Genomic DNA, 21,151 nt, shown 5'->3' with positions numbered 1-21,151 from the left:
CTTTTTCAGAAAATGATTGGCTTGTCATGCTAGCAAGAGATTTTGTCTTGTATATACTGTGTGTCTGATGCTGTTGCTCATCAAAGCAGACTTTTCCTTTATGCTAAAATAGTGAAACAAATAACTTAAGCAGCGTTAAAACCCAAGAGGGTGATTTTTTTATTTTTTTTTTTAAGACTAGGATGTGCTTTCTAGGAATCTTCTGGAAAGGGTTTGTAGGATTCATGTGATCCAGCTTTGACCAGTTGCATAAGCTTCCAGGAAACTATTCTACGCAGTATAAGTCTTAAAAAGGATGCAGAATCTCTTCTTTACCTTTGGTAGCAGTAGTCCATATCTGAATGTGGAAGCCAGCACTGTAGCGGTCTGAAAAAGGCATCCTTGTCTCTTAGCTGGAATGAGAAAATACTAATTAGGAAAGAATTTCCTAGAGCAGGCAGCAAGTTACTGTCATTCTCATAATGGTTCTTTTTTTTAACCGTTTGGCCTGTGTGAATGACCTTTCAAATGTTTGCTGGATTACAGCTTCAGCATCTGCCAGACTTGTTGGGCAACTGTATTCAAACAGATAGTCTTCATGATTTGAGGTCTAGCCCTGCAGGCCACCTTTCAGTGGCCTCCCTCGTGCTTGTCAGGGCTGTGTGTGTGTTTCATTTAAGTAGTTAGGAGTCTGTGGTACAGCCACTTCCTTAAATTTGAGAACCTGGGTTTGTTCTGTTCACCAACAGGATTGTCTCTCTCTTCTGGCATAGGGATGCTGGCCTTGCTGCCAGCTACACCATGTAGCCCTGGTCCTCCTACGTGGGACAGTAAGCAGCTACAGAGGGCTTTTCCCACTCTGTAACTACATGGGAAATTCAGACTCTGTGCTGCCTGTCTTAATAGGCTTGGTTACAGAGACTTGTACTGGAAGTAAACAAAATACTTGTATCCTGAAGTTATGAAGTGTCATTAATGGGAATGGAAGAAAAAAACATATTTGAAAATCTCTTCTGTGCTAGATGGAGTCATGACAGTGCTATATGAAGCCATTGACAAGTGGCAGGAGGCAGCCTGTTAATAGCCAGAGACACTCAACCAGCAGAATGTGGGAGTAAAAGCCAGGAAGCTCACTACTGAGCTTTCAGAAAACTGCTAGTCTGTCTCTTTCTCTCTATTTTGACTTAACAACTGACTGATACTTTTTTGCCTTTTCCTTTTAATGAGCAGAATCAGCCATCTGGTAGCTGAAGAGCTATAGCAGAGAAGTATGTGTAAATTAGTCTCAGAGGACTCACTAGATGTAGCTAAAAATGTTGGTGTAAAGGTTTATGAAATTTGAAGTTTGTGTCTCTGAAATTAAAACTAGTGGCTGTACTATAAATTAGTTTTAGCACAGAACTTGCATCTGCAGCGGTCCCTTCAAATAGACAGCTACTTTAGTTTCTTGAATGTAACATCTAGAGGTTATGTTACACTTAGTACTCCAGGCTTCTACCCTGGAAGTCCTTTTGTCCCTCTGATGTGTGTATTGCTTTTGTATTCTCCTTTTTTTTCCTGGCCTTTGAGATGATCTGAGGCTAGGTCACTTTAACTTCACTTTTGCTGTGTTCCTGAGCAAGTATCTGTTGACTGTTAGCATCTGTCTCTAGGCCAGCCTCTCCCTATCCTTTCCGTCCAGCCCAGACAAGTGGGTGTAGGCTAACCCACCCCAACAACAGTGTGGAGATCGTTGGTTATCTAAGGCTCTGCAGTGCCAAAGCTGAGAAATGCTGATGTGATTGTCACGAGGCTTGCCCTGTCACATTTGTAGTGCTCTTCTCTGTAAGCCAACCAAGCAGTTGCTGGAGTGGGTATTATGGCTTGGACTTAAGTGAATAGGGGTGCATATGGCTACAGGAATGGGATCTGGTGAAGTAGCTGCTGTGTACTTTAAAAAAAAAAAAAGTCTTCTGCATCAATAATGTCTACCAGCTTCGTAGCTCTCCAAACCAATCTTCTGGTGAAAAAGGAGAGGATTACCAGTTTAAGAGGGTAACTTCTGAGGCACTAGCCCAAATTAAAGTGGGTCATAAAGAGGTCTCCCATTCCAATGGCACCTTGTGGCCAAACTGGTCTTGGTTTGGTCTCTGAAGCGTTACTCAGTGTGCTGCTGCTGGGGATCAGCAAAGGCTGTAACATTGCTGTAGCAAAACCATATAAAAGCTGTAATAAACCAAAGTGTACTTGCTGCTGAGAACCCCCTGCCATACAGTAATAGGCTTGGTAACATCTCAAACATTTGTGTGAACTGCGTGCAAGAAGACAAACTAAGAGTCTCGTCAGGTTTTTATCTCAGTCATTGGGGAAATAGAGCCTTTGTAGTAGAAATAAAGGGTCTTTGATTTGCTTGTAGTTCCAGGCCTGTAGTTTTTTTTTTTCTTGCGTTCAGGGGATAGGTCAGGTATTACTAACACTTGAGGCTTGATCTGTCTGTGCTGCCGAATGGAATGAGAAGTGTGTATCTATTCCAGTGCTAATTTTAAGCTTCAGTCCTGGCTACAAATGGCAGTCACATTCAGAGCCTCATGTGTTATGGGATGCATGGTAGCTGATGTATACACCTTGACCTCAGCTCTTGAGTTGCTTCAGATGATCTCAGGAAGTCACTCAGCTGGGCCTCTGTCAGGATCCCTGTGGTGGCTCTTTAGGTCTGGAACAAGGCAGTTTGTTCCCAATGGGCTTTCTCATTGGGTCCTTGTTACGGTGTGCCCCCAAGGGGCAGTTCTGCAGCAAACATGAGGGAATGCTGATCAGGAGAGACTGGGATGTAGTTGGGGCTTAAGTACTTAGTCTGTACTGTGCATTGGGAACATGTACTTTTCCATAGAAAATCCTAGCAGATAAAAAATATAATCTGTAACTGCAGCAATAAGGCTACTTCCCTCCTCTCCAAAGTAAAACACTGTTTCTAATAGAGCTCCTTACTTATAAAGGACTGTTCCCTCCAGCGTGTAAGCATGAGGCAGGCAGTTGCTTCCAGCACTGGAGCTGCTCCCAAGTTTCTAGCTGTCCTGCTGAGGCTCAGCCATGTGCTAGCCTGGCCAGATGTAACAAGATAAATTAGCTGAAGTAGCCCACACCATCAAACTTCCAGGAATATCTCTTGTCCCTCCCAGCAGTCTGCTGGAGTTGGTATTCTGTGGCATCAAGATGTATGCTGTAAGGTCCTCACTACCACAGGTATTGTAAGAATTGTCTCCTGCTTGAGAATGGGTGTGACAAAAGGTGTCTGTGCCCTGGTGAATAGCCAGCAGGTGTCAAAGTCTGTGCCTGCTTTACTGCTTGCTGCCATGCAGCCTACTGATGTATGCCCTCTCTTGCTTCAGGTCTTAAGCAACATGGGAAGAGAAGACTAAAGTTCCATCATGATCGGAGGCTTATTCATCTATAATCACAAAGGAGAGGTTTTAATCTCTCGAGTCTACCGGGATGACATTGGGTAAGTGTTTGTGTTGCATCCCTGGTCCTTGCATTTCTGTCTCATTTTGGTGCAGTCAACAACTCAGAGCTGCTTTGTTCTGCTTTAGCTGTGCATGCATGTAAGACTGCAACTTAACTTGCTGCTCTAGGCTTAGTTCAGGAAAAAAAAAAGCTTGTTAAGCCCTGGTCACCTCCAGATGGTAGTAAAGAATGGCCTGCAACCAAACCTGGGACTTTATGTTGGATGGTAGAGATCTGGCTGTTGCTCCAAACGCTTCAGCAATGTGAACTGCCACTGTGGGAGTCTACCAGCCTCACTGGTATAACTTTATGGGAGCGGTAATGTGGGAACTGTCTGCCATGCATTATAACCAGGGCTCTGAGTTTCAAACAGATGTCTAACATCAAGTATAGGCATGCAGAAGATTCTGGTCTTGGAAAGTTATGCCTACAAGCAGTCTCATAATAACCATAGCTGTACACTTAAAGCTGGCATTCTGTCCCCCAACTTTGTATGGCAGCCTTGTATATGAAAAGCTTATATTCATTAGGTAAATAAAGTTGTGGGAAGCGCTGAAAGCCTTTGGTAGATTGTAGGTGTGTCATTGTACTTCACACAACTGTTACGATGCTCACTTAGACTGGATCTGTACGGTCCTTAGGCAGCTAGCTCCCAGGAGAAACCCTACTAAAAATTTGGTGTCTTATAGGCAGTGGATAGAGATATAAGGAACCCAGTATCAAGCGATGATGATGATTGAACTGAAAACCTTAAGTGACTTTCTTGTACATTACTTTTCCTAGTGGGTTTTCACTAGTGTTAGGCATTAGGTGGAAGCTAGTAACTGAAGTTAGCGGAGTTAAAACATAGCTAATGGAATGATGACTGTGGTAGATGTTAATTCAAGGTCCAACGAGAGCACCTGGCCAGTTCAAGAAAAAATAGTTTGTACCAGGTCTCCATAATGAATAGTAATAGGATGTGCTGTGAAACAACTTGTTGCCATGAATTACAAAAAAAACTGTCAAGCCAGTCTGCCTTCAGACTGCTCTGGTCTGAAGCGTGTGTTCCTTCTGGTTATGGATTGTCTAGTAGAGGTTAAAAGTTGAGGTAGAACTAGTAGCTAGTCAAGTCTTGCGGTGTTTCATTGATGGAATAGCAGTCAACACAGTGTCTGTAATAATAAGGCTTCACCTAATGAGCTTTAAATCTCTTGGCTTGTTCTGAATCAACAAAGGCAGAGTAAAGTAGCTGTTCTAAGGTTGAGTAAGTTGTTCCAGGACTTCCACACAGAGCAGAGCCAAGGAAGCATTGTACTTCTGAAGCAGAAAAATACTGGCTGCAAAGTTTTTTACCTCTGGTGTACTAACTCATTTTGGCATTGCATACTTTTTTGATTTGCTCTGAAGAGCTTCAGCTTATGCCACATCTGATTTTGTAAAGTTCTCCTAATGAATAGATATCACAGTGATGGAGCTAAGCCAGTCTGGATTGTAGATAAATTGTGAGAATACATTGGGTGGTGGGGGAGAGGGGGCTAGGGACACTGTTACTGCAGTTTCTGCCAAAAACTTACCTTTTTAGTGGCTTGTGAACTTAAAGCACTTAACAATAGAATTGTACTCAAAGCAATGTTTATTCAAGAAGACCTTTTAATTTAAAGGGCATTTGGGCTGTGCAGATGTGAGCTGGGGAGTGAAGAAGTTACTTTTAATGTAGTGATCTTCTATTGCTTTTAATTTTGACTCCTTCCTCTTACAGAGCGAGTGACTTGTGTTCACTATGTGATAAAGTACTTCCTGCTGGCTGGCCAGGCAAAACTAAAAAATGTGTTTTCCTGTCTGATCTGTCTTGACTTTTTCATTTGGCAGAAGGTGCCAAAAAGATTCAAGTGTTTTCTCTAGGACTTCAGGAGTCAGTGTTCCCTTGAGTGAAACCCTCCATTCAGTTCCTGTGGAAGTGTCGGTCTTGTGACATGGGTGGAGCTGGTGCTGGCTGTTACCCGAGCTTGCTCCCCAAGGTGTTGGATTCCTTCTGAAACAGGCTTTCAGACCTGGTTTGGAATTTTTTTAGATATGTAACCTTACATAACAAGTTATCTTAAAATGGCTGCGTCTCATCTTGTGGTGTAACAAAATAACTGAGAATCTTGCCATTTCCTAGCCTGGATGTTAGCATCAATACCAGGTCTACTTACAAGCTTTTTGTGTCCTAACCTTCAGAGGGGGAGGTAGGGAAAGGAATAGCCATGATACTGTAGCTTGTACTCAACACTGAAGGAATTCTGTCTCTAACCAACCAACCAGGTAATAGACTTCTAGAATACTATACAGTTCTTAATTCCTAAATGATAGATCTGGAGTGCTGAGGGCTGAGCCCACCCAGCTTGCTGGGAGTTATGTTGAATGGGAAATGAGCATAGCTGCTGCTTGTCTGTGTGTGAGTGACCCTTAAGATTCCTTGGTCTTGCATTTGCCTTTGGCATTCTGAAGGCTCAGCTTCTGTGTTGGGAGAGATTAAAGTTTATCAGTGGTTATGAGAACCCCTCCTCTTGCACAGTTTGTCTAAATAAGCACATACTAGCTCAAATGTTAATGAGCAAAGTGATGGTCAATGAAGAAACCCTTCCCTTGACTTTGTTAAAGGCAGAAGTACCACAAAACTTGAACTTCCTTTGCTTGCAACTTAGAATGGCTTTAGTGCATGTAGTGCATCTGTCCATACAGCAGCTAGCTGCATGTATAAGCAGCTTCTCAAAAAAAAAAAAAAAAAAAGCAAAGCACTGTACATTTAATTCAAGATACTATGGAGGCCTCTACTGTGATCTTCAAGTGCCTTGTTCTTCAGTGACGTAGTCATTGGGAGAACCTACCTGCATTTAAGAATGTAGCTATTTAATAAAAATAAGCTATTTGAAACTGAGCAGCTTACATGACAAACTGCATGCACTTTATAAATGTAATAGGCATTTGGTTTCTGAGCTTCTTATACATCACTACAGCTTCATGGCTCTTGATCCTTAAGGAAAAAGTGCAAGCTGGATAGAGCAGTATCTGAATCTGCAGGATGTGCTGTATCTTTCCAGATGTGCTCCAGCTCTATCAAACTTGCTGTATTTCCTGTTGGCTGGACCAAGTCAGAAAGCATCAACCCAAACAACTTAAAATGAGAAGTACTGTCATAGAAATGCCCGCTTGGACTTGCAGCCCTGTTCTGAGGCAGGCTGGGAAGAAGATGCTTGATATTCTGTGGTCCCCAGGCGATGCATCAGATTGAGGCCTTGGGGTTTTTCCCCTCCAAGGTCTGTTACATGTATTAGCAGAGTAGACTGGGTATCACTGATGTGGTACAGATGCAGCTCATCTGGACTAAATGCCCAGTTAGCCTTAAAATTCAGCTAAACACAGGTCTGTCCACGCTGGCAGCCTGACCATGGCATGTCAGCATTGTGGCTTGCGAGGGCTTCATTGCTGCCACAGCTTGTTAGTGTCCATCCAATACCACCTTGGCCTTTTGTGCCCAGGAGCAGGGGGAGGGGGTGTTGTTTGGTCTCTTCTTATCTCTTTGGATTCATTGTGCCTTGTGTGTGTGTGTTTCTAACCCTTTCTCTTGTTGCTGTCACTCCTCCTTTCTCCGCTGGCGCCATTTCTGTCCATCCCATCTCATTGGCTGCTGTAGCAATAGGTAAGACACGCGTGGTAGGCCATGACTGGCACTGCACAGTGGGCAACTGGTGGGCTAGAAAAGCATCGCCGACCTGAGGCTTCTCCTAGCGTGCACCAGTCTGGTTTCTGGTTCTGGTACTAGTTCTAGTGGGTTAGAACTTGAGGCTGGGAGGGCTAATGCTCCAGAACAAGCTGAACTTTCCTTGCAAGGCTTACTGGAGGGGAGGAACGGGGCTTTTAGATATTGTTATTTCATAGTAGATCAAATTGCTTTCTTATGGAAAAATTAAGATAGAAATGAAACATTAATTTAACTCAAACTTCCAAACATTCTGGAGCAGTAAAACCTGAGAATTATTTGAAAGCCAGAACTTTACTTACGGGGGAGCATGTTTACTGATGAAGCTTCTACATATATACTCAGACCTTCAAGGAACAAACACCTGCTGTGGTAGCATATGTTCCCTTGAATATGCTTTGTTTTCAAACTTGGAACTGTCTGCTGGATTGTTGACAACCCTCAATGCTTACAAGCATTTGTATGCCTGTATCTTTGCTTGTAAGGATGCTGTTACTGTCTGCTCTGAAACATGGTGCTGCATAATCAGTACCATGGCCTTGATGCTGCAGTCAGAAGACCTACTGTTCCACACAGTGTCTGAGAGTATGAGTAGTAAAGCACAATTAGATGAGTCTTGGCTTGGTGTATAGATTACTGCTTTAAGTCTTGGTCTTGTCATATAAAGCACTCAGGCTTCCTTCCTGTGTTCTTAGGATTGGTGGACTTAAACTTAATTTGGGGAGTTTATCCTGACTTGTAGCTACAGGATAAGGAAACTCTAGTGTGGAAGAATTACATCCGGAATGCCCTGTTCACCCAGGAGGGATTTGTTTAGTGTCACTAGTGTATAAACAGCTTGGATTAAAGATGGCAGCAGCTAGGGGAAGCTTGCACAGCACACTTTCAGCACTGTGCAGAACCTCTTTACTGTAAATGGTGCTGGACTGTCCAGTGCATGTAATGCAGTGCCACTAGCATGCAGCACTATAGGGACCTTAAGTCCACATGCAAGAGACCTGTTCTGAAGCCTAGCAGGCTTGAGAGGACGTGTAACTGGAAAGCCAAAAGTGTTCCTAATCCTGCTTGCTGCTTTGAGCCTGCCCTCTGTGGTGCGTGGGGCATGGAGGTGAGGCAGATCTGAGAACTAAATCTCCCTTTTGGGGTATACCTGGACACTGGTGTCCGTCAGGTGACCTGGGTAGGTTTTGCTGGTGTTTTCGTCGGTGGTATGTCTGGGAGGCAATGCCGTTGACATATATCTTGGGAGACTACAGCTTGCTTTGGAGCAAGAGTATGAAGGCCTGGGCATGCAGAGTAGACAGTAACTAGGTGTTTAATCAGAAGCGGGCTTTTCTTTGAGCTGTAAGACACTACTATATTTATTCCCAGCTATGGCAAATCAATTGGGAGTGCTAGCAAAAGTAATTGAAGGGAAGGCTCCTTTGCCATCTGACTCCAGATGGAGGTTAAGTTCTCCTTCTGACTATAGTGTAACTGTAGTGCAAAGCTCTTTAAGAGACCAGTAGCACTGTCTTTCCTTTAGTTTGTGCAGAATTCAATGTCTAACGTTGCTCAGAGCCTTTACTTGTCCCTCTTAGAGACATCCCCAGGCACCCTTCCTAAGTGAGTTTGGTATATGTAGTTCAGTGTCTGACTGTAATCGCATAAGCAGAACTGTGTAGCCAGCTTGTTTTCATGTGTGCTGTGCTAACTTATCTTTGGTGGTGGTCTTGTAGGCGGAATGCTGTTGACGCTTTCCGCGTCAATGTCATCCACGCACGGCAGCAGGTACGCTCACCTGTCACCAACATCGCCCGCACAAGTTTCTTCCATGTCAAGCGCTCCAACATCTGGCTGGCTGCCGTCACCAAGCAGAATGTCAACGCTGCCATGGTATTCGAGTTTCTTTACAAGATGTGTGACGTGATGACTGCCTACTTTGGAAAAATCAGTGAGGAGAACATAAAGAACAACTTTGTGCTGATCTATGAGCTACTGGATGGTGAGATGTTTCTGTTATCTGCTGTCTGATACTGCATTTGGTCATTCTAAAACCCTTAGCTTAGTTTGGTGTAGTAATAATCCTTGAAGTATTTTTAACGTGTGACTGAGTTCAAAATTACTTGTTCTGCTTTCAGATGCCACCTGTACTGTAAGTGTGGATAACATCTTAAGCCTCATACCCTTGTGTTGATCATGGCTCTCTGCTGAAATGTTGGCACCTGTGCACTTGTATAAATGAGGCAGCTGGTACTGCACCCCAACTTCTAGGTGGATCCTGTGTAGACGTAGGGCTATCTTTATCCTGAGGGCTGTCATTAGCATCTCTAAGGCCATCTGTCCCAGCTAGTGCCCAGGTGGCTCTAGCACAGTATGGTAGCCGTCACCCCAGGCTGCAGCTAGTTGCCTCTTGGGCAGTTCTGAGACAGAAGGAAATCAATAAAACCCAACCTGCTCTGTACCAGCCCTACCTCCCCCAGTGATAACGGCTCCAGATTTTACCACAGAATAAGAATACAGTGTCCCTTCAGCTGCTCGCGATATCAGCCTGCCTGTAGAGATTGCCCTTAAGCTGTCCCTGTTTTGCATAATATGAGCACTTTGTTTGTATTAGTTAAGCTTCAGTTTGTTTTCTGGACAAGGCACCACACATGTGTCCTGGGTTTCTTAGCCAAGGGTCACAGTGACTGATGGTTTCTCTATTTCCTCTGTGGGCAGATCGAGAGACTGCTGTTTCTCTGCTTTGGTCAGTCACTGCTGTCTTCTAGTAGGCACAGAGAGATCAAAACCTGTCAGCGTGGTGTTACTCGGTGTTCATGTTAGTGGTTGTCTTCTCCCCTCTAGATCTCTCGTGGGTTGTTCCTTTCCTTTTTGAGGGGAGTGGGTGTTAAATGCACTGTCTGTGGTTAACATCTGTTTCTCTCCCACACTGATCACCCTGCAGTGCCACTATTCTGCTGTTGGTTTTTTAGGTTTTGATTTTTTTGATTACATCTTCATAAGAAAATAAAAACCTAAATAAAATGCTGTGAAGATAGATAATTCTTTTTCTGCTGTTGGATAAACCCTTTTTATTGACTCCTCTGTGTGCCCTGTGCACGTGGCTAGACTAATTGATATTTAGGCCTAAAGTGCAGTTGCTCTTAAAAAGCAGCAGATTCATCAGTTGGACAGCTTTTCGTCACACCTTCTCTCCAAAATATTGCACTGGGAAGTCAATTTAGCAAGGCTGTTTCTTTTCTCTTAGTAAGGAGTACTCTAGCAACTTACCCAGAAATGTAATGTGTAAGCAGTGTCTGTGCACTAATTGGCTCTCTCCTCATAGGACCAGCTGGCACGTTTGTACCTTGCAGTTCTGAACTAACCTCCTCTTATCCTTCTGTAGAAATCCTGGACTTTGGCTATCCTCAGAACTCTGAAACAGGTGCCCTGAAGACCTTCATCACTCAGCAAGGCATCAAGAGTCAGGTAACCACAGGAATTTAGGGTACAGCACTGCTCTCTCTGCAGGTTAATTTTCTGTAAGCCTGTTCAGGAAAGTACAGTCTTAACTACCAACTAACGATTTGATCTGTGCTGAGTGGAGGTGCCAGAGTAGATAGAAGACACCCTGGCAGGGATATAGTTCAGGGGCATCTTGTTGTAAGTATCTCTGTGCTTGTGTGACCTCATGTTTCCTGGCACATGATAAGATGTAGGAGGAAGGGCCCTGAGCTAGGATAATGCATATAAATGATTGCTGGCTTTAGACTCTGCTCTCTGTCAGCTTCTGACAGAGGATAAACAAATCTACCTGATGAACCAGAAATAGCTCTTCTGTGTGTGAATCTCGCTGAGCAGGTCTGTTCTCCACCAGTCTTCAGTGCTTTGAGCTGTCAGGCTTTCGTGCTTGCCTTGTAATGAACTGTTCTTCAGTCTTGTGAATCTTGCTGTCAGTCAGGGAGCTGATGTTATTCTGTTGCTGCCTGTGCATCTTTGCAGGTGAGCATCAGTACAGTCTGAGCTTTCTCATGTTAGAGATGAGAGTCTCTACTGTGAGTTTGGCACAGTATTAACCCTTGCAACAAAGTTTACGTGGAGGTAGAGGATAAAGGGTACCTAAGGAAAAAGACGCTTAAATTGGACTGTTCTTGGGAACATGTTTTAGACTAGCTCTAATCCTACTCCAGGCTACACCCCTCAAAGCTAGACATCCCATCTTGGACAGCTCATGTTCATCTTCTGAAAACAAAGGATTGTTATAGTCAGTGTTTCTCATGTCCCCAAGGAGTATTGCTCACCTTGTCCATCTAACACAGCTACGCAACTCATAATGAGGACCTAGCCTAAAACTCACTAGTCTTCCCTGTGTAGCAGGTGAGTCAGGAAAAAAAGCTGGGAGTCAGTACTGAAACGTTACAGATCTGAGTGAAGCTTCAGCCCCAAGATACAAACAGAAGCAAAGTGCTAAACAAGAGCCTGCCTTGCAACTGTTCTTGTCTAGGGTAAGTGGAGGTCATAGTCTCTGGAGGCTCTATTTCAACTCTGTTCATCAGCACTGACTTCCTAAGAACTCCTTTTTAAACTTCCAATCTACTGGCAAGACTGGCTGCATTGCTCAAGAAGGAGGTGAGAGCGAAGCTGCCTCTGAGCAACATATTTCCTGCTAGAACAGCAAACAATGTTTTGCAAGAGGGCATGGATATATCAGTGGCCAGATGTGAGCGCATCCGGTCTGTCCCCCGTCCCAAGCCCTAGTGTAAATCACTCTAGCCTTCTGCAATCTGACATTTTGGGCAGTCAGCATTCAGATAGCTGAGTCAGCTCCTGTTCCTAGGAAAACTCAAAACTAACCACCACCCTCACTTCCTTCCCTTGCTCTCTTTTTGCTTTTGTCTGCTTTAACAAACTTTTGTGCTGTTTGTGTGCAAACCACTGTCACAGCATCTTACTCCATTCAACAGCAGATTTAGCCCTTCCCTTACAAAGGAGAGTTTGGGCTTCAGCTTGATGTAAGTAAGCAGTTATTCTGCTCTGGTTTGGAATTTTCTGCAGCCCACTGCAAAAAGCAGAAGTAATCCTTCCCAGGCACAGTATGGCAGGGCATAAATTCAAACAGTACTTGCCATGTTCCCTTGTCTGCTCTCTACCCTGGTACATTTAGCCTCCAGCTCCTCCCTCACTTTACAGCCAACTTCTGGCAGGTACCTTGGACCAAAATCTGGGACTGGGTGGCCTGTTGTCAATGTTCCCTTATCCCTGCTTAGTTCCTGATGGTGCTCTCTCTGGGCTTGTGTCCTGATGAGTTTAAGGAGAAAAATCCACAGTTATGGCAGATTTGCCAAATTCAACTTTTTAACTTTGTTCCCAATGAAAGATTTGAGGCATGCTGGGCTGCTGCACTCTGAACACCCACCCTATATGGCCACAGTGGTCTTTTCAGGGCTGGTGATCTTGGAAAACAAGACTGCCTTATCTTTTTTGGAGGTGGGTCCAATATTGCTGTGTTCCTTGCCATAGGAGGCACCCTTCTGCTCTGGGAATAGGGTGATGTGGCACACAGGTTTTAAAAGGTGCTAGTGTGCAACATGGTTTCACTTCTAGTTCCTCCCCATGAAGTAGCCCACTACTGAAATGGCAGGACTACAGGCTGTGCTGATTGAAGTCTTCTGTCAGGACTGGTGCAGGTATTGGCTCGGATATCTTTTTCCAGCAGAGGCTAAACCTGCTTTTACAGCTCAAGGTGGTGCTGTGCTGCGTGTACTCAGCTCTCACTCTTCAGATGGTGTTCGGCATCTGTCCAGACTTCATTAACTAGATGAATGCTGTAACTTTCTTTCTCTCCAGGTGCTTTCTCGGAGTGAGTTGGTCAACTCATAGTTACAGTGTTTCCCCAAACATTAAGACATAATGTAGTGCTAAAATGCTAGTGTTACTTCTTGAAAGAGAGGAGAGGGCTGCCCCCAGCTGCAGGAGCCCAGGAAACCTGGTAGCTGTCTGCCTTTAATCTAGTCAACATCCTGGTAACTGAGTACAAGTTGTTGGATATTATTGTCCCGTTTTAGCTGACTGACTTGGAACTTCCCTGAGCTGGACCGGTTGTGAGAAATTTCAGAGCTGGGTGTCTCCAGTCCCTCCCTTGGGGAACACTCATGCTACTGGGTGATCTCTGCTTCAGCACTCCCCAGGCACCTGCTTCTACATCCATCCAGTCACTTTTTGTAGCAACCAGTTGAGGTTCTTCGCACTTACACTGTTGCAGGAGATGGACACTGATCATATGCTGATGTTCCCCTTTGGAAGCCAGAGAACTGGAAGTTATATCTACATGTGCCTCTTGTTCCTCTTAAGCCTGAACAAAGCATTGAACAAGGCAGATAAGGAGGCTTTTTTTGTGGGACAGACAAGGGAAGTACTGTTGTACTGCATTGAGCATTTACCTAGGCAGTTCCCAGGGGAGTATAAAACTGTCGCTTAGAAGTTATGATAATGACTCTGCTCAGGAAGTGATTCTGTCTGTGGCAAGAACGTGGGTGAAACAAAGTGCTGCTGCTTTAAAGCTGAGATCATGTACTGCCACCCTGTGGGCCCAGTGCAAGGCTGGTGTGGCAGGACCCACTTCTGTGTTGTGCAGTTGTGGTGGAAGAAGCAGAATTAATAAGAATATAACTTTATACAGGACCCAGACTTAAGTCTGCCATCCTGGGTGCCTGGTGCTTCCCATACTCTGGGTGTCTGTGCCATGGTAAACATCCAGGGCTTGCTTTAGGAATGGCAACATTACTGGGAGTGGTGTTTGGCCTGTCTGTCACTCCCTCCGCTCTACCTTGTATCTGGGTGGTGCATAATGGGCCAAGCCTGAAAAGCCATTTCACTGCTAGGAGTGCTGGGTTCCCTGAGGGGAGCTAAAGGTCAAAGCCCCTCATCTTGTTTGTACTAATTGGCTGCCTAATTAATGAGCTGGCCTGCTTTGTTCCTGTCCTGAGGTAGCCTTAAGCTTAACCTGCCTCTTTCTCCCTTCCTCCCTTTTCTCGCTATTGACCTGCTTGCCTGTTAACCCTGTGTGTACCACACTTGCTGCTATACATCTACTTCTTGACTTTCTTCGTGTGACTGGATCCCGCCTATAGCATCAGGTAGGAAACCTCCTTGTGCCTCTCAACACAGCCTGTAGTGCTCAGAGCCTGGAAGCTGTTAGATGCAGGTTAGGTTAGTGTTGGTATGCAGCTAATGACTGCAGGCATTAAGAAGCAGTCCTTGGGGACTAGCTGTCTTGTGGCCCTGGGGTGTTGAGTTGGATAAGGGTGTGAACTGGCCTGTCAGCTGCTTCTCTGCTTAATGTGGATTGATGTGACAGTCTGAGTCATGATTTGAATGTCATTGGTGGAGCCCATGCCTCCCTGCACCTAGATGTAGCTTAATGGACTAGCTAACAAAATGGGAAAACCTTTCCTGCTGTTATGACCAATTTTTGGTTAGGCGTAGGATTTGCTGCACTGAGGAGACAAGAACCAAATCATGGGGGCTGTGATGGCACCCGTATCTAAGCATCAAAAGCAGTTGTGCGTAATAAATGGCAAGTGGTTGCTTTCAGATTTAAAGCAAGGTTTCTTAGTCTTTGAATTAATCTAGATGTCTAAGATGTCATCTCTTCCCTTCAGACTAAGGAAGAGCAGTCCCAGATCACTAGCCAGGTGACTGGACAGATTGGATGGAGACGTGAAGGGATCAAATATCGTCGCAATGAACTCTTTCTTGACGTGCTGGAGAGTGTGAATCTTTTGATGTCCCCGCAGGGTAAGTAGGAGGCATTGAGCTGGCATCCTTTTCCCCTTCAAGGTTTGAGAGTGGAGACTTGTATAAGTGTTCTGAACCGCGCTCTTCTCTACACCAGGTCAGGTTTTGAGTGCCCATGTCTCTGGCAGAGTGGTGATGAAGAGTTATCTGAGTGGAATGCCAGAGTGCAAGTTTGGCATGAATGACAAGATTGTAATTGAAAAACAGGGCAAAGGGACTGCAGATGAAACGGGGAAAAGGTAAGAGACATTGGGGTAAAAGCCACTTGCCACTAGGGGCTCTTATGAAAGGGCAGCACTTAGTAGTTCTTCTGATTTGACAGACAAAGCTGATCTTTTTGTCCCTTCAGACATTACTGCTAACTCTTCTCTGGGTAGGTCAGTTGTCATGCAAGCTACCAGCCTGAGTGCCTTAATACAGAGGGCTTCTCTACAGCTCTTCAGGTATTAAGATTCAAATGCAGTGTTCAAAAAAAAAGCCCACAAGATTCAAAAAACGTTAAGTGTGGAGTTCTTGCAGCTGGAAACACTGCGAGATGGATTTTCGCAGGGTTTGTCTCTAGCAGTCCTAGTCAGTGCAGAGACTCTTATTCATAGGATGCAGTAGTAGTGCTCTGAGGGAACAGTGAAGGAACCCCTCTGACCACAGCCTGCTGTGACTGTTCCCACGAACTGGAACAGCTGACAGACTAGCCCTGGATAAGCCCCTCCTGACATACATGTGGTCAGTGGCTGTGTGGATTAAAGGCTCATCTCTTCCAGGAGCCCAGCTACCTTCCTTCCCATCCTCATCAGTACCCACACCGAAGCTGAAAACAGGTCTTATGCCTTCTCCAGCCTTCCTGCTTGGGGTGAAGAGATAACAGCAAAGGGACTACCACTTTTCTGTCACTAACCATTTGTAACTCAACTGTGTTTCTCTTGGTTGTTTGTTTTTGTTTTTTTGCTGACCCCAGCGAATTGGGAAGGTAGATAATCTGCTTCAGCTATGTGTGCACTCTGCTCTCCCCCTGTCTCTTGCTTCGTGTGACTTGTGCATGTAACTTGGATCTCAGACACTTTCCATGATGGTTCCTGTAAATGGAGCTGAGCTGCTATTTGCCTTTTCTCTCAGAACCAAGCCAAGAGCTATCGCTTCACTGTCACCTTTAAGCCATCTTTCCTGTACTTGAATCTAGGTAGTAAAATGGATGAGCCTCATGTGGCTGCCCAGTAGGGATGTAGTCTAGCGAAAATGTCATCTGTGTAGGCGTCTGCAGAGTCAGTAATGCTGTCCCAAAGCTTCTGTGCCGTGAGTGCCTTTGCCTGTAAATGTGCCATTTTCTTGAGTTCTGGAAGTAAGATAGACAGGGACTCTTGCTAGGTGGTTTTCCCTAACTGGCTCTTCAGTGGGCAAGAGCTTGGAGGTGTTACTCTCCAGAAGCATTTAGTTATGAGGTGACCAAAAGGGACAGCTTCTGCCAGTTTTTGGCATCTAGCGTGTGGCAATGCCAAGACCTGAGTAATGCTGCCTGAGACCTGGAGCAGTGTTAGGCAGCAGGGCTTTCCCAGCAGATTTCCAAAGAAACAGGAACTAGTTGGCTAACATTGGCTGTTACCTGGCCAACTGGTTAGGAAAGACTTAACTCCCACTTACAAAGCACCAAGTGCCCCACTGGTTTGTGTAACTAAACAGCCAGTCAGCCTGGGGTCAGTCTGCTTCCCACTTGTGCAGGTAATGGTGATTCCCAGGACAGCTGAACCTGCTTGTAGTGCTTGTACTATCAGCACGTTTACATGGTTGTCCTGTTAACCCAGCAGCTGAGGCAGCCTAGATATTGCAATACTACACTGCTGCACCTTCTCTACACTGCTGCCTCTTCTGTTTCTACCACCTTCTCATTTTCTGGTCCCTCCCGGTAGCGAAGAGGTCTTGTGTGTGACCTCTGGATGTGTAGCAAGGAAAGTATTCTCAGACTAGAACTCAGTACTGGCAGGTTAGGCTAGTGCATCTACATGGACAGATTGTAGCTGCGCAGATTTTTTTAGAAGTGAGAGATAAAAACTTTATGGCATAATATTGTGGTCTTCACCAAATCCAGATCAGAATCGAACCACCTGCTGGCAGTGTGGAAATCAATAGCTGTGAAGAGATTTCTGAACAGGAGGACCACAAACCTGGCATCTCGTGGCTGTGTGGCAGTGGGATAGCTTTGGACAGGAAAGTGTTTTCTCTCCTTTTGAACTGTGCTGTGAGAAGACTTGGGCTAGCGGAGTTGCCTTTGCAGTACTAAGGTGCTGCTGGCAGGCAGACCCAAGCATTATGTTGCTGGCTATGACAGAAGGGTGCTGCTCTAATCTCTCTCCTCTTTGGGGAGAGGAGGGAGAGAATTCCTTTGAATGAGCTTCCTGAAATAAGATTTTTGTGGTGGTGAAACAAGGAAAGTCTGAGCCAAGAGGCTGCTGTCCCTTAAATCTCTCCCTGCCTCCCCATTTCCTGGACACCTGTGATGGCAACATGCTCTGTAGAGTAGTTTCTGCCTGGGCAGACTTTGACTGCACCAACATATCTGGGCTGCAGCTTGCACTTGTTTAACTGTGTCTCGTGTTTTTAGCGGCAAACAGTCAATCGCCATCGATGACTGCACTTTCCACCAATGCGTGAGGCTCAGCAAGTTTGATTCTGAGAGGAGCATCAGCTTCATTCCACCAGATGGAGAGTTTGAGCTCATGAGGTACTGTGGTGGGGGATGAGCGGGCTGGCATTGGCATCTGCTTGCTGCTACAGTAGGGTTGCTGCTCTCGAGCAGACCTGCAGCCCTTGAGCACCTAACAAAATATGCACTTGCCTTCTTGTTTTGAGTGGAATCTGTAGGGTGTCCCACAAATTCTCCTTTAACAAATGTGGTAGAAACTCAGCTGCGTGATTTCCTTTGCCACAACTGTAGTGTTGGATGTGGGTTTCCTTACCCTTTAGCTTGCTGTATCTGTGTTTTCAGTGTTGTAAAATTTGTGTCCTTGAACAGGGCCATTGGCAGGAACCAGATATAAAACTTGGGACTCAATCGCTGCCATATGGCAGCACAGATCTTACTGCTGCTTCCTTCTAGGACGGCTCCCGTTCTGGCTGATGTTTCTGAGCTGATCCCTGTATGCAGAGAGGGTCGCCTTAGGAAGGTGGTACAATTTAAGACCATAAGGGAGTTAACTCCTCCTCAGACTTCACTGTTACTTCCATCCCTGCAGATACCGAACCACTAAGGACATTATCCTTCCCTTCCGTGTGATCCCACTGGTGCGGGAGGTGGGTCGGACCAAGCTGGAAGTGAAGGTGGTCATCAAATCAAATTTCAAACCTTCCTTGCTGGCCCAGAAGATAGAGGTAAGAGGGGGACAAAAAAAAAAAAACCCAACAACCTATGGTCTCTTGTGCCTGGGAATTGTGCTGCTTTGTCCCCTGCTGCGCGTCCTCACAGATGAGTCCTCAAGCTTGTACAGGCCTACAAGTGAACTGGATGCCCCACAGATGCATGATGCTGTGCTATGGAAGGGAACCGCCGCAAGTAGGGAGCGGGAAGTTGTTTCCAGTTGCACAGCCTCAGCAGAGGCCTCATTCCCTGCAGCAACTGTTCACTTAATGTCTTGGCTGCTGTGAGAAGTGCATGTTCTGCCTTTGTGATCTGATGGTATGTCAGACAGGCAGCAGGCTACGAGCTGTGTAAGACAGACAGGCTAAGGGTGGCTTTGCAGCTTTGTCCCCTCCTGGGAAAGGCTTACTGCTGCAAAGCTGGGCTGTCCAGAGCCTGGTGCAACCAGACGTCCCTGGCCAGCCCAGCATCCTTCCTGAGCTCATCTGTCTGACACTGGCCAGGCTTCCTGCAGCTTGAACTGGGGAGCTCTGCCCTGTTCCTTGCTGACTGTTGTGGATTCTGAAAACATGTTTGAATCTTTTGCTTGAAAACGAGAAACTGGAGAGCTAGCCTAGGATGCTTTGTGGTAGCTGATGTTCTTTCGGCCCTGAGATGGGAGCAGGAAGGCTAAGGGGGGGTCCAGGAGAGGCAGTCTTCCCCTGAGACTGCACAAGAGTGCTCAGGCTGCAGTCTCCTCGCCTCTGTTCACCAGATTTTGCCTTCCAGGTCCGGATCCCAACACCCCTCAATACCAGTGGAGTGCAAGTCATCTGTATGAAAGGGAAGGCAAAGTACAAGGCCAGTGAGAATGCCATTGTCTGGAAGTAAGTGAGCGTGTTGAGTCTGGGGTGCTGCAAGGGCAGGGCTGGCTTGGGGAGGCAGAGTCTGTTAGGCGTTCCTGCCTGTCCTGAGCACATGTAGCGAAGGGGAGAATATAACTCTTCTTCAGGCACCCTTCTCACTTCTGGGCTTTCTCTGATAGGATAAAGCGTATGGCCGGAATGAAGGAATCCCAGATCAGTGCGGAAATTGAACTGCTGCCCACCAATGACAAGAAGAAGTGGGCTCGGCCCCCGATCTCTATGAACTTTGAGGTGAGTCCCTGTCCGCCTTCCAGGGCGCAGCTAACCTTGGAGCTTTTTCAGTCTGCTCCCTTCTGCCCTCACGGGGATTGCACAGGTTTGAGTGCTCCCTGTCCCAAGCTGACGTGTGACTCTTCCTAACACCAGGCCGGCTGGCCAGCAGAACTAATGGAAGAAAGTTGCCCTTAAAGCCATTAGGGTCTGTCACCATGTGATGTGTGCAGGGAGTAGGGAAGGGAACAGTGGTTCTTGGTGTCCGTTCCTAGGTGCAGAGACCAGGGTCCTATGGCATTTGTGTATGGAGAACGTCTTGCCCCTCTGTTCCAATGCTCTCTGTTGCTTTTCCTTTTCTCAATAGGTCCCATTTGCACCCTCTGGGCTGAAGGTGCGCTACCTGAAAGTCTTTGAGCCAAAGCTGAACTACAGTGACCATGATGTGATAAAATGGGTGAGGTACATTGGCAGGAGCGGGATCTATGAGACCAGATGCTAGCCCCAGCAGGCTGGTAGGCTCCCTCTTCTCCAAGCCATCCTCCACCTCTCCTCAGTCTTCAACTACATTCAGAGAAAACATCTGCCTGGCCCCTTCTACGCAGATTGAAAGACCCTGTGGCTCACCTTGGGAGCGGACTTGCCTGCCTGTGCTCAGTTACCACCCATGCTGCAGATGAAGTTCAGAACCCAACCATGCACAGGGGTGCAGTCAGCCTCCTGCTCCCCATCCCAGGGTGGGGAAGGGCTAGTCTAACTCCCATCCTCTCGTGATCTTTCTAGGGAACGTCCACCATTAAACTCCTCTTCTGTTGGTGTCTCACTACTTGCATCATATCCTAGTATTTTTGAAGTTCTTGTGCATATGTACTCGTAGAATAGACCTAAACATAGACTGGACAAATCTGAGTTGAAGTTACCCTGGCTTCTGTACTAGCTATTGCTGTTGTGGTAGATGTTGCTGGCCAGTCCGAGATGCCTGGGGGGTGAGTTTGTCGGGCCTCCACCAGAGGAGGTGGTGGGCTCGTCAGATCTCATCACCACCTTATATTTCTTGCAAAGTCGTCGGTATAGAGTCCTGCCGTGGGAAGGTTTGTGACCAAAAAGGATGAGAGTTTAGGCTCCTGCTGGTGTGTATGTGGGTGGCACAGCATTTCAGGTCCTTAGAGCATTTGCCCCACCCGCTGCTGGCTTGAGCCAGTGTGTCCTTTCCAAACAAATTGGAAACGTGGCCCCTCTGCCCCAGGGAGTGTGGGTCAGCTGAGCTCAGTCAGGATGTGAACAGGGTCTGTCCTCGGGGAATCTAAAATGCAGTTGGCACTAAGAGCCCCCTGCCCCAGCCTGCCCTCTCCACACTTCTACCGAACGCTTCTGGGCCATAGGAATGCTGCTGCTACCCACAATCCCGCTTCTGGTAGTGTGGTCTCCATTTTGTACACTTTGTGATTTGTCCAGCTCTGAATCTAATAAAGTATGTAGAACAGAGATGGCTGCCTGCGCTGCTGTGTGGGGCTTGTGGTGCCGGTGCTGGGGCTGTGCTGTGGGGCTCGAGGGGAGCGCTGTGCGGCTTGCTCCTGTGGGTCCCCGGCCCGGGGCTGCCACAGCGTTAGCAGGTGGAAAGAACCAGCCGTGACTTTATTCCCAGGGGGGCCGGTGATGCCTCCCAGGTGCTGCCGAAGATGCTCAGGGCTCCCCCCAGGGCCGGGCTCCCCCCAGGGCCGGGCCGCCCCGCACCGCTGCCGCCGG

General features: G+C 46.4%; 2 protein-coding genes across 4 annotated transcripts in view; one reads left to right on the top strand and one right to left on the bottom strand.

Moving 5' to 3' along the window:
* Positions 1-20,890, top strand: part of AP2M1 (adaptor related protein complex 2 subunit mu 1) — a 28,790-nt gene extending 7,900 nt beyond the window's left edge. For all 3 annotated transcript variants that reach the window (XM_080409213.1, XM_080409214.1, XM_080409215.1), the window contains 10 exons: positions 3,348-3,460; positions 8,905-9,170; positions 10,554-10,636; positions 14,809-14,944; positions 15,042-15,183; positions 17,538-17,657; positions 18,169-18,304; positions 19,059-19,156; positions 19,315-19,426; positions 19,773-20,890. In XM_080409213.1, coding sequence (XP_080265339.1) covers positions 3,387-3,460; positions 8,905-9,170; positions 10,554-10,636; positions 14,809-14,944; positions 15,042-15,183; positions 17,538-17,657; positions 18,169-18,304; positions 19,059-19,156; positions 19,315-19,426; positions 19,773-19,907 — 1,302 coding nt within the window. In that variant the 5' untranslated portion in view covers positions 3,348-3,386 and the 3' untranslated portion in view covers positions 19,908-20,890. The remainder of the gene's footprint in view (positions 1-3,347; positions 3,461-8,904; positions 9,171-10,553; positions 10,637-14,808; positions 14,945-15,041; positions 15,184-17,537; positions 17,658-18,168; positions 18,305-19,058; positions 19,157-19,314; positions 19,427-19,772) is intronic.
* ABCC5 (ATP binding cassette subfamily C member 5) overlaps positions 1-21,151 on the bottom strand; it is a 205,787-nt gene that overhangs the window by 136,075 nt on the left and 48,561 nt on the right. The window lies entirely within an intron of this gene.

Source organism: Falco punctatus (assembly GCF_963210335.1).
Source record: "Falco punctatus genome assembly, chromosome: 13".
NCBI classification, from domain to species: domain Eukaryota; kingdom Metazoa; phylum Chordata; class Aves; order Falconiformes; family Falconidae; genus Falco; species Falco punctatus.
Note: the sequence above shows the minus strand (reverse complement) of the source record. Positions and strands in the feature narration are given on the sequence as shown.